The sequence below is a fragment of the Glossina fuscipes genome, unplaced genomic scaffold (assembly GCF_014805625.2).
Source record: "Glossina fuscipes isolate IAEA_lab_2018 unplaced genomic scaffold, Yale_Gfus_2 3, whole genome shotgun sequence".
In the NCBI taxonomy this organism is placed as follows: Eukaryota; Metazoa; Arthropoda; class Insecta; order Diptera; family Glossinidae; genus Glossina; species Glossina fuscipes.
In genome coordinates this window covers 8,244,188-8,261,586 of record NW_023998417.1, presented here as the reverse complement: position 1 = coordinate 8,261,586, position 17,399 = coordinate 8,244,188, and the positions used below count along the sequence as shown (strand labels likewise).

At 32.3% G+C, this 17,399-nt stretch overlaps 2 protein-coding genes across 2 annotated transcripts in view; one reads left to right on the top strand and one right to left on the bottom strand.

Annotated features, from left to right (window-relative positions):
- Positions 1 to 1,569: 1,569 nt before the first annotated feature.
- On the bottom strand, positions 1,570 to 2,973 carry LOC119634976 (putative OPA3-like protein CG13603). Its single transcript, XM_038029453.1, has 4 exons — positions 2,264 to 2,973; positions 2,032 to 2,200; positions 1,835 to 1,977; positions 1,570 to 1,760 (listed from the first exon to the last, which is right to left on the bottom strand). Exons 1-4 carry the CDS (start codon positions 2,403 to 2,405, stop codon positions 1,669 to 1,671), a joined length of 546 nt encoding a protein of 181 aa, XP_037885381.1. The 5' UTR covers positions 2,406 to 2,973; the 3' UTR covers positions 1,570 to 1,668.
- A 463-nt stretch (positions 2,974 to 3,436) lies between these two features.
- LOC119634812 (DNA polymerase alpha subunit B) overlaps positions 3,437 to 17,399 on the top strand; it is a 119,643-nt gene continuing 105,680 nt past the window's right edge. The window contains exons 1-2 of the mRNA XM_038029207.1: positions 3,437 to 3,522; positions 3,599 to 3,945. Coding sequence (XP_037885135.1) covers positions 3,453 to 3,522; positions 3,599 to 3,945 — 417 coding nt within the window. The 5' untranslated portion in view covers positions 3,437 to 3,452. The remainder of the gene's footprint in view (positions 3,523 to 3,598; positions 3,946 to 17,399) is intronic.

The window sequence follows — 17,399 nt, the reverse complement described above, 5'->3', positions numbered from 1 at the left end:
GAAGTTTCGCGTAATGTAGTTTTATTTTTTTTTTAATTTTGCTTTCTAAGCTTTTTGTTTATCTAAGAAATTTTTACAAAAAAAAAAAATTGATAATAAGTTAAATGCATTTGTTTTAATCCCTTTGATTTTTGATTTGTCTTAAATTTCCTATCTTTTTATATATATTTTTCAACAAAATTTGTCACAATATACATAAAACGCAAAGCCTTGCGCGTATTTATTTGGGGAGTGCAATTACCGCCCTTTCATGTGGATGAAAAGTTTCAAAAGGATGTAGTACAACCTATAGTAATCCTTTCTGGGGCGGAGGGAATGGCTTATGGGAAGTTATATTAAGTAGTCAACACCATTTAATTGTTTTTCTTATATAAAGCGCTACGGTTCTTCAAAGGATGCCCCTTCGCGAAAATATATGAAACCAAAGGTCGGCATGGCGACTGTGTTCAGGTTTTTCTGAAAACTAATATCTTGTCTCTATTAGAACACTTCGCTGCAAACTTCGGCAAATAAGGAATTTTTCACGTTCAATAGCTCTCAACATATGAACCGGCATTAAAAAAAAAGAATTCTTCAAATAACAAAAGTAAAATTTAACAAAAAACAATTAAAAACTTCTAATTGAGCAGTAAAGTATTTGCAAGATACCCCGTCTTCTTGCTTATTTCAAAAACGTTTACTTTTGTTGATGCAAATAAATCAACAAGCTACTAACATTTTATTCAACTCAGCGTAATAGTGAGGCTTTCATAACATTTCCTAAAAATTTTCATAGAGCGCTTCCGCAACAAGTTCTCTTTATTACTTTTTAAATATTTTCAAGGACATTTTTTTTTTAATAACTTCAGCCATGCATAGATCACTTTTTTCCACTTACAGTTGTCGCATTTTGCTTTGCTTTAATCTCGGACTAGCGAGAACAACCAAGGATTTGTACAATATTGCGAAAAGGATCAATCCCGTATTTGAACGCGCAATACTATTCCAGTTTATTCCTAAAAAAAATTGCGACGGTCGATAGAAAAACTAAAAAGCTTTTGCCGCAAACTTGGAAACGATCTTAACAGTCAAACGTCGGAGAAAATTTGGTTGTGAACATTTCTAAAAAAACCCAATTTAATAAAGGCAGAAAAGGTTGTTTAGAAAACCATTTAGACAAGCCAACGCAATCCAGTATTAAAATATCTATAATATTTGCAAAGATTACAAATGGTGCTTAGGAGTTAGGACAGCTAGCTATATCTGTATACTCTACTGATTGATTCAAAACGAAGGCTACTCAAGACTCCAATCGCGCTCCCTAGTCAACGAAAAGTATAAAGTTTTAATCTTCCTTACGAAATATGCAAAATCTTAACGTTGACCGGTTACGGGCAACCAAAAACGACCAAAAATGTTTACATAAACGCAAAACGTGCATAATATCTCTTTATTGTAATCATGATGAAATCGTAATCCTCTATAGACCCCCTAAGCGGTTGCACAAACTTCTGGTGCGGCTGCTGTTGTGCCTCCCGTTGATTTACTTTCAAATACCTCAATTTCTAAATAGTTCACAGCTCTTTTAATCCGACTTGCCTCCTTCTTCTTCATTTCATGGCAAAAGCAGTAAATTGAGAAATTGTACACTTTTTCTTTTTGATTTTAAAAATAAACTTTAATTGCAGCTCATTTTTTCTTTAATTTATTGTCTTGCTTTTTGTACTCAGTTTGTACTGCTTCTAGGCCTTCGAAGCTGTTAATTCCCTTTGGTTTTAACACTTTTTTTAAGTAAATAAAGGAATTATTCGGTCAAGGGGTAAGATGACAAAGAATGCTTAAAAAAAATACTCACCTAATTCCACTAATATTCCGCTTATTTCGCTCAATTGAGCTTTTTTTTGTTCTACGCGAAAATTTAATTCGGCCACACGATTCCTCAGCTCGACCTTTTCCAATTCCAGATTTTTTTCTCTTCTAGCTTCCTTTTTTAATTGTCTAAAATGACCGCAATTCTTATGCACTTCAACTCTTTAACATGTTTCGACTTACCGGATATGCTCGTATAGTAATGCTAGGGCACCAACGGCAAAAATGAAAAGTTCTCCTAAAACTTTTGCACCCAAATCTATAGCTGTGGCTTCGTCCAAAGGTGGAACTTGTACCGGCCGTCCTAAATTTACACCCCACATCTTCATGTTTACCTCAACCCAATGGTAAACTAATGTTTGCACGCATTACGTTTTTAGAAAGTTTTGGAAACCAAAATTTCAATGATACTTACCTTGGGCTGGCGGCATACAAATATTGTTGCGAAAGAATGGATTTCGCCTGGCCTCATCCTTAATTAGTCGTGCGATAGGCTCACTGACTTGTCTTATAGCTAACCATGCTAATTTTACTACTGGAAAAGGCCCAATTACCATTTTTTTATTATTACTTTATATTTTCTAAATTCAATTATGCTACAACAACTGTCTACAAAAAAAAACCTGAACGCTTATGTACTGCATTTCGATTAGTTGATTGGCTTCGACTTATCTGTCAATTTGGAATATAAATGCTGAATTTTACAATCCCAAACATTACAGACACTTCTAAAACATTTGCGCTTAGTTCCATTTAAAAATGTCGTTCACATTTAACGCCCACATCTTTGTCTTTGCCTCAAGCAATTCCACGCAATACGTTATCAAGAAAGCATTTAAAAGCAAAATTATCATAATTCTTACGCTTTTTGCAACAAAAACATTCCCAGCTTCTTTTCCAAAGGTAAACAAATAACATTTGATTGCAATCATTATTTAAAGCTAAAGCGTTGACATGTCCCCCTTGACATGAAGGACTAATAGAATCGTCTAGCGGTTGATGGCTGGAATGGATGCCCTTCGTCTTTAATTACATTTGCTGGCTCGTACCATAATTAATTCAAATTACTATTTTTACCATTGCTTAATGTATATTTCCAAATTGAAAACTTTGTTTACTTTTTTTAGTCTTGTTAGCCTTTGTTAGTCTTGTTAGCTATTCAGCTTCAAAACAGATGTTTGATGGAAATATGTCTACAGCTTTTAAACTTTGTTTTTTCCACACTCAGATTGGAGCGATAGCTCATGTTAGTATTAACTTGAAAATATGTCTTTAATTAAAGCGTATTTTAAAAGTTATCAACAAAAAAACATTATAATTTGTTTTCCAGTTAATTAGATTTGTATAATAATAATCTTTTTGAATTTAATTCTTTTGCTTTATAAAGAAGAAATTTTATTAAAATAGGACGGCAACTCTAAAATACTTTACAAAACTGGCAGCGTTTCTAACATTTACGCGCCATTTGTTGACGTTTGTGTTATAAAATTTAGCAAGAACAGTGCAAATTTAAGTGGAATTTGTGAATTCATAGAATAGCTTATAATTGTAGCGAAGAAATTTTTTTAAGGTATCGGAATAATATTTATCCTTTGTTAATAATAATGGAAAGTGAATTAAAACAACAATTTGAGGAAATGAGCATTGAGCCATCCGAAAGTGTATTGGGTAAAGGTGAGTTACCGGAATGCAGTTTTTCTTTTGGAATTTATTAAATTATTCGCGGCATTTTTCAACTTTTTTTACATAGCCGTTGAACTTTGTGTAATCTACAATGTAGACGATGCTTCAGAATTTGTTGAACAATGGCTGGCGTTTAGTGTTTCCAATTTGAATGGTGATGAGCCAACTATCGAAAATTTGCATGAATTTGAACGGAAAGTCTTGCAAGCAAAACGCGATAAAAATGTATTAAGCGCTAGCAAAAACAAAACAATTAAAAATTCTTCGGGTATTGCTAGTTTAACGAGTTTGAAAAATGTCGCATCTGCTCCCTCTACACCCTTATCCATATATGGTGTCGGCGATGAAGATATCATGATGGAACAATATATGCATGAGTTACCAGAAACTTCCAACAATTGTCAGACACCAAAGGTAAGCAAGAAAACCGAAAAAACTTTGCTGTAGATAAGATTTTAAAAAAAGTTTAGGAATAAATTGCTGAAATTTTTCGAATTTAAGAAAATTGCAAGATGTGTTTTTGCAAATGTTTAGCTTAAATCCCTATTGAAATTGTCTCTCTCAAATTGCTTACCTCTAGTGCAAAACACATTAGCAATTTACTCCTAATCACAAGCAAAATAAAAAACGATTAGAATCAGTTTCGTTTTAAGCTTTAAGATGTACCTTGCAAATATTCTTGAGTGCTTTGGCCTTGAGAGCTTTAGTTTATTATCAGTTTATAGTCTTTTTACGATCAGCTTGGTTGTGGGCGCTATCTTTTTCGATATTGTTGCCGGAATTTCCCAGCTTGAGAGCTTTGCTGTCTCAGTCTCTAAGACTTTTTCAGAATGCCATCAACTAACAGAGGAAAACGAACATATATACATAAAAAAATTAACTTTGAATTTTACAGAGATACACTCCTACGATACCATTTGGAAGCGAAACTTTTGCGTAAGAAAAAATTCTATATAATTTATATATCTTCATGGTTAAAATGCGACATATGCGCAGAAAGGTATTATTGCCCTAACACATGCGCGGATTTTAATATATTCAAACATAGACGCAATGTAAGCGACTAGGCATGAAAATCATGAACGGAGAGACGCGGAATAAAAAGAAAAGCTGCACAATTATTATATAGAAAATTTATTATAAAAGAGAGGGAAATAAATGAGCATCTTTTATATTCGCTTCGCAACTGAACTGGCGTTGACGCTGAAAGTGGGCAAACAAAAGATTACCGATAAAAATGTTTGATGAGACGACCTACCAACACATCAAATGCCTAAAAATGCATATATAAATACACACAGCCTTATACACATATTTATATGCAACAAGCACACAATTAAGCTATGTGACAATAGTATGGATTGGATGGTAGTAGCAAAGGACCAGCAATAATCGCCAGCAACAACAAAATAGAACTTTAGCAATGACATCTCTCGCTCATACGTACATTCATGTCATTGCCGTCATCGTCGTCATCATCGTCATTATTATTGCTTTCTTGTTTAGCTTTGGTTGTAGTTGTCCACTAGATATTTCGTAGATGAATGTTTGATTGCTTAGTGTTTGCTAACGTGCTGCTGTTCTTATTGTTATTGTTGTTGTAGTTGTTGCTTCTATTGTACATGAGCGTTGGTCGTTGATCATTGCAAAAAAAGAAAAACGTCAAGAATGACGAAGAATACGAAATATTTGTAAGTTGTGTAAAGATGATCATCAAAAGTTGCGTCGTCACCACCATGATCAACATGATTGTAGCCGCCACCAACAACCAGCCCATTGATTGTTTCTATTTGCACAACCAACCAACTACCCATCCATTTATCCATCCATCCGTCCATCCATCCACCCATCCATCCAACCGTCCATCCAGTCATCCAGTCAGTTAGTTGTAAGCAAACCAACCAAACTAACAATCTAGCAAAGAAGACGGCAATAAAATGAATACGAACATACAAATATATACAAACATACCAATGTGCGCATATCTAGCAACATAAACATCATAGAAATTGCAAAGATTCTAAGAACATTTCAAACTCTCGCAAAGATACAAAAAACGTGGAAACACATACACACACACGTAGGGAGGGAAAGAGAGAGAGAGAGAGAGAGAGACAGACAGACAGACAGACACAAACACAGACACACGGGTATATATATATATATAAATATATATACCGGTGGAAAATAAACTTTACACGAGTGAAATATGAAAACCTTAAGCGATATATAGATGATGATTGCAATAACAGAGGCGCAACAACATCAAAAACATCAAATGTGCCAACTACAAGCCTTATAGAGGTAACGAATAACAACGTCAACTTAAATAATAAAAAATGAAAAAAAAAAAAAAAAAATACACACACACACACACGCACGCATGCTCAGGAATGGTATAGAAAAAAAGGAAAAATCCTAAAGCGCATGCCTAGTGTCGCATCATACATAGTTAGGCACTTCTAAAAACAATGCCATACGGTTTTCAAATGATTAAATAACAATGTACGCGTATGTAGTTGAATGTATTAATGTGTATGTGTAAATAGATGTATATAAAAAGCTTTTATATTAAAACCCCCAAGATGGGAGACGAAAAACAAAAGAAAGAGAACTCGCGCGCGCGCGCTCGAGAGAGAGAGAGGGAGCGAGCAAGCGAGCGAGCGGAAAATGTGTTTGAACGATGTATCGTCTGTGTCGGGGCGCATGGTACGAAAAGTGCGTTCCTTATGCATGTTATTGCAATTGCAAATTGGAATTGAAATAATTATCAGATGTTGCATTGACGCTTCGACGATTAACTTGACGAATTGCGAATTGTTTGCTACATACATTGTATATATATGTATATGTATATTTGTACATACTATTGTGAATTTTTTTTGTTCCAATCGCTTATTGTTTTTGTTAAGTTTTCGATGATGATGATGATGATGATGATGATGATGATGATGACGATTATGGGAAACTCTAGCCAACAAACACATCATGATCAGCGTCAACGTCATCAAGTCGTCATTGCAATGTCGGAATTGTTTTTTGAACGTCTACCGGCCCGGTGAAACAGTATAGACAGAACATATTGTAGAACACGACAATTAAAATTTGTAAATTGATACAAAAGTCTGAATGTTAAGTTAAAACACTTCACATATATATATATATATATACATATATTTCGATTGATAGATGAGCTATACCAGACAGACGGACAATCCGTTCGCAATAAATTGACAAACATAAAGTAAACACGTAGTAATCGCTTATAAATACACTCACACATTGCCGCTAATTTGTAGTTCACTCTCTAGGATTTATTGAAAGCGCGCACAGCTGTCAACATAGATTGAAGACTGAATCAATAGGACTTACTTTCCGTTCCTTTTTTTTTTTTTTTTTTTGTGAAATTTTTCTATAAAAATTTTATATTTACTATCGAATTGCTAATGGTCATTTCAGTTTACTTTATTTCTTTGGGTTAAATAAATTATAAAAATAAATAAGTATACGTTTTAAAAAACAACACGACATTGATTCTCTTTTCATACATAAATTACTCTTAACGTTAAACTATTGCCTTTCTCCTGGGAGTTCCAAAGTTAGGATAGGTTAAGAGTACAGTTCGGTTTCCTACAAATTCGCTTAGAGCGACTTAACAATCATTGTAGATTTACTTAAACGGGTAGGAGGAGCGCTTTTACTAAAATCAATCCCGTCAACATGTTTACATTCTCTTCTATATTTACTTGCGATTTCTATATTAGAAGAGAGGCAGTTGGAATGATCGATCAGTAGGTAGGGGTAAATTCACTTTGTCAAAATAGCTTGCAAGGAATCCAGAGGAAGGTCTCAAAGAGTCTATAAAGTTTATATATATTCCTGGACAATATTAACTTCTGATTCGATCTAGCTGCCTGTCTGTGCAAATGTCTATGTTGAACATTATTACGGTTGCAAAAATTAATACATCTTCTGCAAATTTGGTAAAAATACTGGAAGCTCTCGGATATCCCTAGAGTGCAGGATAAGACAAGACATTTGCTTTTAACAGCAAAAAAAAAAAAAATAAATAACAATTTTTTTTTCCTTTCCTTCTATGTTCTACGGAGTATCGTATAATGCCTACACGACTATCAAAAATTTACCCAAGCCCACCCAATATTGAAGAATGTGACATTTTCATTTGCTTTTCTGGGGGAAAAAAAAAAAAATTCTTCGCAATTAAATATAAGTTTTTTACTTGTTTTCTTGTCATTTTTTAAAATTATTATCGCAACATGAAGTTTGTTAACAGCCATTCATTTTATAAAATCTAGAAATGAAAGATCAAGAACTTATTGCTGATGAACGTTAAATGCGTTTTTGATAGGTATGCATATAAGTTCATTAACAATCTTAAATCCCTCAAGTACTCAAAAGTATTCAAAATCTGAAATCATTTTATGTATACAGTCGATGAGATTATTTCTACATAAGCACATATACGCTCCGTGTACTCCATATACGCCGATACATATATATATATATATATGTATATATATGTATTAAGCAATCAGTTAACGTATGGTTTTCGTTACACTGAGAAGCTGCTCATTTAAAAATAGTGACTCAATAGTGACACTCGTAGGCATATCCTTTTGATCCCTTTTTTTGGTTGCTTGTATGCAAATGTTTCCTTTCAGCAAAAATTCCCAATTCATTTGTTTTAAATTTCAGACATATATATATATATATATATATGTAAGCGATAATATAAAATATTTGCCTCAGTAAATGAGTCAATAACTCTAGTATTCAAATCACTTTTAGCCCTAGAAGTTTTTTTTTGTCGTCTAAGTAAATTACAGCAATAACAACAATTCTTTAATGTCCTAACGTTTATGTGAACATAAAAAAAAAATATCGTTTTATTCGAGTTTTCATACAAATAACATCCTGTCCGATTAGTTCTACAGAGATGACGTCAACGATATTTTTTAAGCATAATAAAAATCAAATTAAGAGAAATTCATAGATATTTCAAAAGATATTGGAAGTGATTGCCTACTACTAGGGTTGTCCTTATTACGACTTCAATAGCTTTAGATAACGATGTACTTTATTTAATTTTACTTAATATGTGTGTAATAACTTTTTATATTTAGCAAAACTCAATTGTTTGGCTATTAGGAAATGTGTAAACTTTAATTTAATGGGTAATTATAATTACACACAATATATGAAATTTGTTTATTTATTTTTTTTTTTGTTTTTTTGATAATTAAAAAAATCTTCGCATTTAACTAAGATTTTACGCCATTACTTTATGTACGTTAGCCTACATATACATGTCCGCATAAATAGTTATTATTGTTTTACATGTGTATATGTGTCATTTCGAAGCTATTTCATGTTAATGCATGCGTTTGCGGTTGCGCACTGATGCATGATTCCCTCCAACACCTGAAATATGTTGTTCATGTACGTGAAATGATGTTTAAGATTTTTATTCCCAAACCCCAATGGGTGGGGAATGCATACTAAATCCGCTAAATGTGTTGTAACACTCAAGGATTAGACAAAATCGTGTATGGATGCATGATTAATCGAACGGATCTTGTAGATTGCTGTAAAATGGTTTTAGGTGAATTACTCCTTCTAGTCTAGTTTATCCTACTTGAGTTTCCCAAGCCAGAATGGATGCGTTGTGTCCTCTTAACCCCCCAAAATAAAACTTGTGTTGAAGCAATGTCCGAATACATTAGCTAATTGAAATAAATAGATGACGATAGTAGTGAGAGTGTGACATAATTTTATTTTAACGGATCGATTCTCAAGCTATTCTCAAGCTAACACTTAACTTCAGGCTTCTTATCAGAAATTTAATTAGGTCAAGTGCGTATAAAGGATTTCTCAGTTTTACAAAACTATTTGCATTTTTATCCTTGAACATACTTCATGTTGCGGAGAGACGGATAGACGGGCTTGGTTAAATTAGTAATCGGTTTACTATTCCATTTATAGAACTAGCTCGCGTGACGAATCGCAACAACGACGGTACGTCGGTATTGAATAATTACATTCGTTATCGAGAATAATTCCTACATTATCGAGTACCATCAACTCACTGTTCCTTAAATGTTCTTCGATCAGAAGAACCATGAGCCCATAACCGAGAATTTGCCATTCAAGAACTCTAAAGCGATCCCAGTTCGCATGTCAAGTTTGTCGTTACAGCGAACAAGATTATTATTCGAGTTAACCTAACCTCAAAAACCATATATATAATTCTGACATTTTTCTTAAGAGAAAAAAAACGAATTGAATTAAAAAATATTCGAAAAATTTTGTATAATATTGTACTCAGATCTTTATAGATCAGTAATAAGTTACTTTTTTTCTGGAAAATGAAAAGGTTTGTCTGTCCGTACATTAAGTGTTGGCATGTATATTCCAAATAGCAAAAAATTTCCAAATATTTTCAAAAATAATTTTGAAGTAATAAGAGATGTTAAGTAGGAATTTTTAAAAAGTGGGCAAACGTTTATGAACGCCCTGTGAAGATATGGCTTTTGATCTTTGTTTCGCAGTTTGCCCATAGATGGTACTAGCTGTCGTGTACAGGATATATATGCCTGGAGCATTGTTTTTCTCACATAGCTTGTACATTTGACCACACATAACCGCACTCGCATTTACTCGTTGATGAAGAGTGTCTAAATTCCATTCTAAACCTTGTTTTATCCTTCTATTATTTTTCTTTTGACTTGGGCATATAACCACTCACATGAATATATTACAATCAACATCACTATTGCTACCGCGACTATCACTAACGTAAAATTGCGGTATTAGTTTGTTACTCTATTGTATATATGTTTGTTTTTCTTTACATGTTGTACATGCATGCGGTGGTAGAGTGAGGTAGCTCAACAGTTAATTAGTCACTTTTAGCTATTAACAAAAAGCAAAAAAAACAAAAAAAAAAAAAACACAAAAAAAAAGAAAGAAAAAGAAAAGCAGAAAAGCAATATTACTCACACTTTGTTCAAAGTACATTTTTATGCCATCTGACTGTCTGTAATTATTATTGTTGTTTTTTTTTTTTTTTTTTGCATTTTCGAGCTTTTAACTTTTTGTTTGCATTTTTACCGAGAGGGTCGTGTCTGTTGCTACGCACATAAATCTAAATATACGCGGTTACACACTCGCGTATACACACATTTAAATGTATTTATCATTCAAGTCTTATTTGGTTTAGTTTGTCTTAACGTTCGCTGTATATGAGGAGGTGTTAGTATTACCATGAAAATGTAAATAAAAATTGAGTAAATGTGTTTCCGTTTTAAATATGCAAAATATTGACCGTTATATATATATATATATATATACATGTATATCGACCATATATATTCTGTTGGATGCATGCATGCATGCATTTGCATACATGTAGAAAAAAATTGTATGGAATAGTTTTGCCACCGACTAGAGGTGATATCGTGAAAGAATGTAGGTTTTAAGTGAGTATAGATTGGAATCTCGCTTACCGAAATTGTTTATTATAATTGTTTATATTATTCAAGCTTTGCATCGAAGTGATAAGAAAAACCTTTTAAAAAGTCAATTAAAGCAGATTTATAAGTCTATATACAGGTTCATAAATTGCCAAAATTTTTAACTTCACTTGCTTCACTAGCTGAACTATTGTCCAAAAACGCATTTCGAGTAGAAGTCATTCTTTCTAACCTTAATCCTAGCAATCGAATGTTAAATTGTTTCTCTGTGTAGTCTCTATGATGGGAGATGACGTTGGAAAAATTCTTTTTTAAGTAAACAAACATACATAAATCAAAGGATCTTTTATGAAAGTATTGCATTGCGTAAGTAGCTCAAGTTTTTCGCACGAAAAATCTCGAAAAGATTTTTGCTTTTATATGTAAAAGTTTCCGTTTTTCCTTATTTCTGATTTTTGGTATTGGATAGAATTTTCCATTTATTTATGGTGGTGGTGGCGCCTAGTTACCTCCTTTATGTTCAGGATAAATGTTTTCATTACCAGAAGGAAGCTTCAGAAAGCAGTCAATAGCATATGTGCACATTATGTGATTAAACATGTTCGTCTGTCCATCTGTCCGTCTTTGTAACGTCTTTTGTGAGCCTTTTCTTTTGCGCAAAACTAAAGGATATCGGACTCGAATTGCGCTTTAAAACCTTGCATGTTCCTGCATGCGTACTGGTACAGAGGAATCACAAAATCGTTTAAATGTCCTACCGATCTTTATAATTGAATTTATTGCTTTTCGCTCTTACTCTAAAACAGATAGACGATAAAATAGTTCCACGGGAAAAATGGAGAAAAATCGATCATAGCCATCCCTAGAGTATGAAAATTTAATTTTTTTTATGATGAAAATGGTGGGTATAAAAGTCATAGGGGTCATAGCGGAATATAATTTCCGCGTACAAAACCCAACAGGTTTCGTTTCTTATGAAAAGTATTCAAACTGTAAAAGAGAAAAAACACAAAATCAGACATCTATGGTCTTAGGGCCGTCTACAAGCAAATTCCGGTTTCGCATGTACATGCCTGGCATATGTATGCTCTTATGTTCTCCGAAGCATACATTTAAACATTTGATCAACTAAATATCTCATCCTCCATGCCGTGGCAAATCACAGTTATTGCGTGTTCAAAAAAACCTTTCCCAGATCTATATCTATATAAAGTTTTCCCACTTGTTTTCAGTTACATTGATTTTTTATTGCTCGTTAAATACTTTAATATACAATAAACAGTTCATTAAATGGTTTTTGGCGCAGCGGGGGAAAAAAAAAACCTTTTTTATGTATAAAATATAATAACACTTAGACAATCAACAAACAAATGTAAATTTTTTTAAATTGAATATCGTTTAATTTTATGATTTGACATTATCAAATTTATTCGCACACTCGGTTACACATATAGTGACATGCACATATACACACATACACACACACACACCCAAATATAAATGCTTCGAAAAGCTAATAAACTAAATCGTATGCTGTTGTGCCGTTTTTACCTTTAGAGAGGCCAGCATTAGATGATCATCATATAATAAGTATATGTGTGTATGGTATATAAATGTGTGTGATATTGTCTTTTGTCCGTATTTCTTCTTATAACGGCGTTGCTGCTGCTGCTGCTGTTGTTGTTGTTGTTGCTGTTATTTTCTTCTAGTGCCATAAAATCAAAAGTTTTTTTTTTTTTTTTTTTTTGCTAAAATCGTGGGAAACTGCAAAATTTTCCCGCTACAATAAGAAAATTTCCAAAAAGAAAAGCAATTGAAACGAAAGCAAATCATTAAAAACTAAAGTGAAGTCAACGAGCAAGAAAAATAAAAGAAGTGCACATCAGCGGCTCTTATTTTGGAAGGAAACAAATCGAAAATCCCAAACATGGACCTAATAAACGTAACGTTAAAGTTAAAATGCAGAATTGTAAGAAAAAATAAAAAAAAAAAACGCAAATAAAAAAATTACATGGGTAGCTTGAATCGAATATTGGATACCCATCATCTAAGGCATAGCACGATGTTGTAATAATTGTAATCATTGGCTTTGAGTTCACTTTTTATGCCATCCATGACAATTTTGCGTTGTTTGCCAGTTATTCACGAAGGATACTAGTTTAGTAGATTTACCATTTCGCTTGTAAGCACTCTTAAGCACTATAAATAAGCTTAAGATGACAAGTTGACTATGTCCTTCCATCCGTCCATACACTGTTGACCCTTTTACGGTTGCATAACTATGGACTATAAAGTGAAACTTGGTACGACGTGGATTTGTAATTGAAAATTTAACCATGGTTACGCCTGCATCACGCCCTCACACTCTCTCTTTTAGATGTCAAGCGAAAATTTGCCAGAAGTGGTCAACAAAGTCATTTAAAGTAATATCTATTCGACGATCGGCATGCGTTCTATTAACAAAGATGTCTCGCGATTGTGCGAGTGATAGATTTTTCAATGTCTGATCCAAGAAAAAAAATAATATTTTTCTTCACTACATAAGTGATTTCTTCAAGATTGTTTGTAAGGTTCTGTGCGCTTATTGTCGATGGATTCATTCCAACTTTTATCTTTTTTATGCAATTTAACAAGAGTAAGACGGACGGACGGACGGACGGACGCTCTGTTACAAACGTAATATGCAAATCATTATGCTCCGTTTACTCCCATGATGGATATAAAATAAAAAAAAAATAAAAAGAAAAAAAAGAAAAAAAGATTATTTGAGAAAATGCCACATAAAAAAATGTAAACAAATAAAATGTTGTTATTGCTGTGGTTATGTGACTATGAAAAGAAAAATAAAAATAATAAAAAAAGATCAGCGACACAATTTTAACCAAATAGAGATTGAAACGGACGCGACCATAAGTAAATCTGTTTTTATTGACCCCTGTGTAAAAACCACATATACAAAATAGGTAACTAACTGCAACGTTTGCTGCGATTCAGTTGCTATATTACTGTTACTGTTATTGGTACTGCCACCAATCTATGATAATGCACTTACCAACGCATACGTACATACGTACGTAGGTTATAGCGTGATTTTGTTTCTTTTAAATTTTCCTGTCATTTCAAAAGCGCGTTTGTTCGTTCGTTCGTTCGTTCGTTCCTTTCTTCCTTATTTCTCTCATTCATCTCTCGCTACTTTTACCAAAAAGCATTTGCTGTCTGCCTGGCTATACCTATCACATCACACTTAAAGGGTACATAAAATATGAATGCATCGCATCGTTCGTATGCATGTGATTACTGAAAAAAACCATAATTTTTATGGTAATTTTCAAATGTTAATATATTTTGTTTTACGTTTAAATGACATTTATTGCAAATTAATGTTTTTTTTTTTTCTCCTTTTGTGTTTTTAATTTGCGCGCTAGTTTACCTGTTTTTTTTTTTTTTTGTTTGTATTTTTTCTTTGCAGCAATCATTTTTTTTTTTTGTTAAGCATTAAAATTGTAGCATAAGTTAGTTGGTTGTTTGTTTGTTTGTTTGTTTGTTTGTGAGTTTTGGTAATTTTCATCATGATAAATGTAACAAAAATTTAACCAACTTGTTAACATTTATTTTAGCATTTGTATGCATTAATTTTCAGCTTACAGCTGAATACGCCATTTGCTCTCGACGTAACAGTTAGCGAGCATCCATCCATTCGATACTATACCATTCATTCTACGTAGTTTAGATCATGCCGTGGCATAGCATAAGCATGGCATGCCATACTATACTATATTATAAGTATAAGTATATGTAAGCGTAGCGTATCGTAAGTATTATAGAATAAGTAGATTGTTAGTGTGACTTAGTTAGTCAGTCAGAGTCTAGAATGGGGCTGCTGGCGTGTACTATTATTAAGTGTAACGTTTTGAAAGCATTTCGTATGAGAATTAGTGACGGCGTTGGTATTACATGTTTCATTGTCTTTATTTGCGGACTGTAGGACTTTTTTTTACATTTATATATATGCATATATATATATATAGATATATATATATATATACATAGAGTTTTTATACTGTACAGCGGTGACCTCTTTTTTTACTGCAATTTTTGTTGCTTTGTTGTTGGTGTTATTATTGTATTTTATGCTCTTGAAATTACGTTTTATTTGTTGTTCAATTTGGTAGGAAAAAAAAATACTCTTTTTTTTTTTTTTTTATCTAACATTTATTTTTTGAACGTGTTTAAGAAAACATGAAAAATAAATTAGATTTTAAGATTAACGTGAGTGAGTATTTGAATTTTATTATAGTTTGTTTTTATTTATTAAAAAAAAATAAATATATATTATATATAGGTATAAATTTTTGTCTATTAAATTTCCAGCTTCTTCTGTTTTTTTTTTTTTTTTTTTTTTTTTTTTTATAAAAAAATCTTAATTTTTTGTTCATTTACTAAACCATAAATTACAATAAATGCAGATTTAAATGTTGTACGGTTTTTGAAGTAAATGTTTATTCATTTTAGTTACTACACATACATAAGATAATTTTAATGATATACTCTTGCATTCGGAATATTTCAATTTATATTTGATTTATAATCTTATAATAAAGCTCTCTGTATATAAATAATTTATTAAAGTTCGAAGAAAAACCGAAAACGTGATCTCTAACATGCTTTGTTTATTGGGTTTTCTCTTCAACTATATATATATATGTATATATATATATGTATGTAAATAATATAATTTGTATAGGGGAATTCATGATGGCTGTTAGAATGTCTGATAATATAGTTTAAAGTGCACTATTGAAAATAGCTGATTGATTATTAATTAATCGGTGGGCTAATTGATGCTTATTTTGACTTAGAGATTCCATCAAGTATATGTCTGCTTGATCATTATCAAAATCGAGATCGTTTTAGGCATGTTTAGGCGTCTGTCCGTCCGTGTGTCCACAAAGAAGTTTCAAAGGCCCCACAGGGTAAACATATTCTTGATTCATATCGAATTCTAAATTCGTCTAAGCAAGTCCGTCCATCTGTCCATCTGTGTAATTCTTCTCATCGCAAAAATGAAAATCTCGGCTTCAACAAAAACCTCGCTTGTTCTTGCACGGAGATTGTTATTGAAAACAGGCGAAATCGGTCAAAGGACTCAAATATAAAGGCCATAGTGCGTGTACAAAACTGCACAAACTCGTTCATGCCCATTTAATCATAAATAGTATGGAAAAGTTATTTTCTTTTCTTTTCTTTTTTTTTTTTTTTTGTTTTGTGAAAATAAAGGCAATGAAAATTTTAAGAGGTTCGCCTACGTGTGGATACAAGTTTCTTGTTTGTTTTTCAAATAAATTTTTACGTCCATCACCTACGGATGGAGGTGCGTCAGATTTGCTCGTTCCAGGTATTAGTTTTTGTTCTGCACTTTATTAAGTATTTGTGATCAATACAATTTTTAAAATTACTTTAATCATGTCTATCTGTCCGTCCGTCCATTTATCAATCTTCTATTGAAAGCATAAAAGGAAATTCGTTAAATAAGCTGAAGACTATGCTTTATAGTTGGTCAAATGTTACCGCAATTGCATTGTTTTGGTTGTTTGTTTGATTTCGCTTAAGCGAGAAATATATACATCAAGAAAATGATTGTCAAAATGATTGTCAATGTGATTTTCTTTCACGAGATAATTGCATATTTTAAGTCCACTAATAATGACATGATTAATATTTTTTGGCCAGTACCTTGTTAATGCTCAATAATATAATTATCTTAGCATAAGATGTGCGGAAGGTGGGGCCAATTTGTTTTAAAGACTATTTTTAAGGCAAACACGTAAATTTTGATGAATAATTTTCTTCTTTTTTTTTTTTTTTTTTGCAAATAAATTCGACTTTACATATTTTTTTTAATGCAGCAGATAGGGTTAAAGTGTTGCATGCAGCAAATTTGCTACTTAGCTATCCTTGATTGGCGTATATAAGAAAAAATGTAAAAACAAATACAAAAACAAACTTATTTTACTTAAAGATATTTTTTTAGGAAAAACTGCAAGCTATAGGGAAATTTCTTTAAGGAAATTACAAATCGATTAATTTTGTCTTCAATGCAAATATCATATCTATTGCGTAAAATGATTTAAAAGCACGAAGCGAAAGAGTAAATATTATAACAATTTTCTTGTCCTATACTCATTGAATAGCCTTTAATTATACCGCATACCGCGTCGGCAGTGTCGATTATATCGCTTTATATCGGCTTCTATCTATACTACACAGTATATTTATTACGATAAGAGAAAGAAAGAAAATTAAGTTATTTAAGGCTGAATAAAGTAAAAATGAGAGAAAAAAATACATTTTTACTGATAAAAGAAATGAATTTTT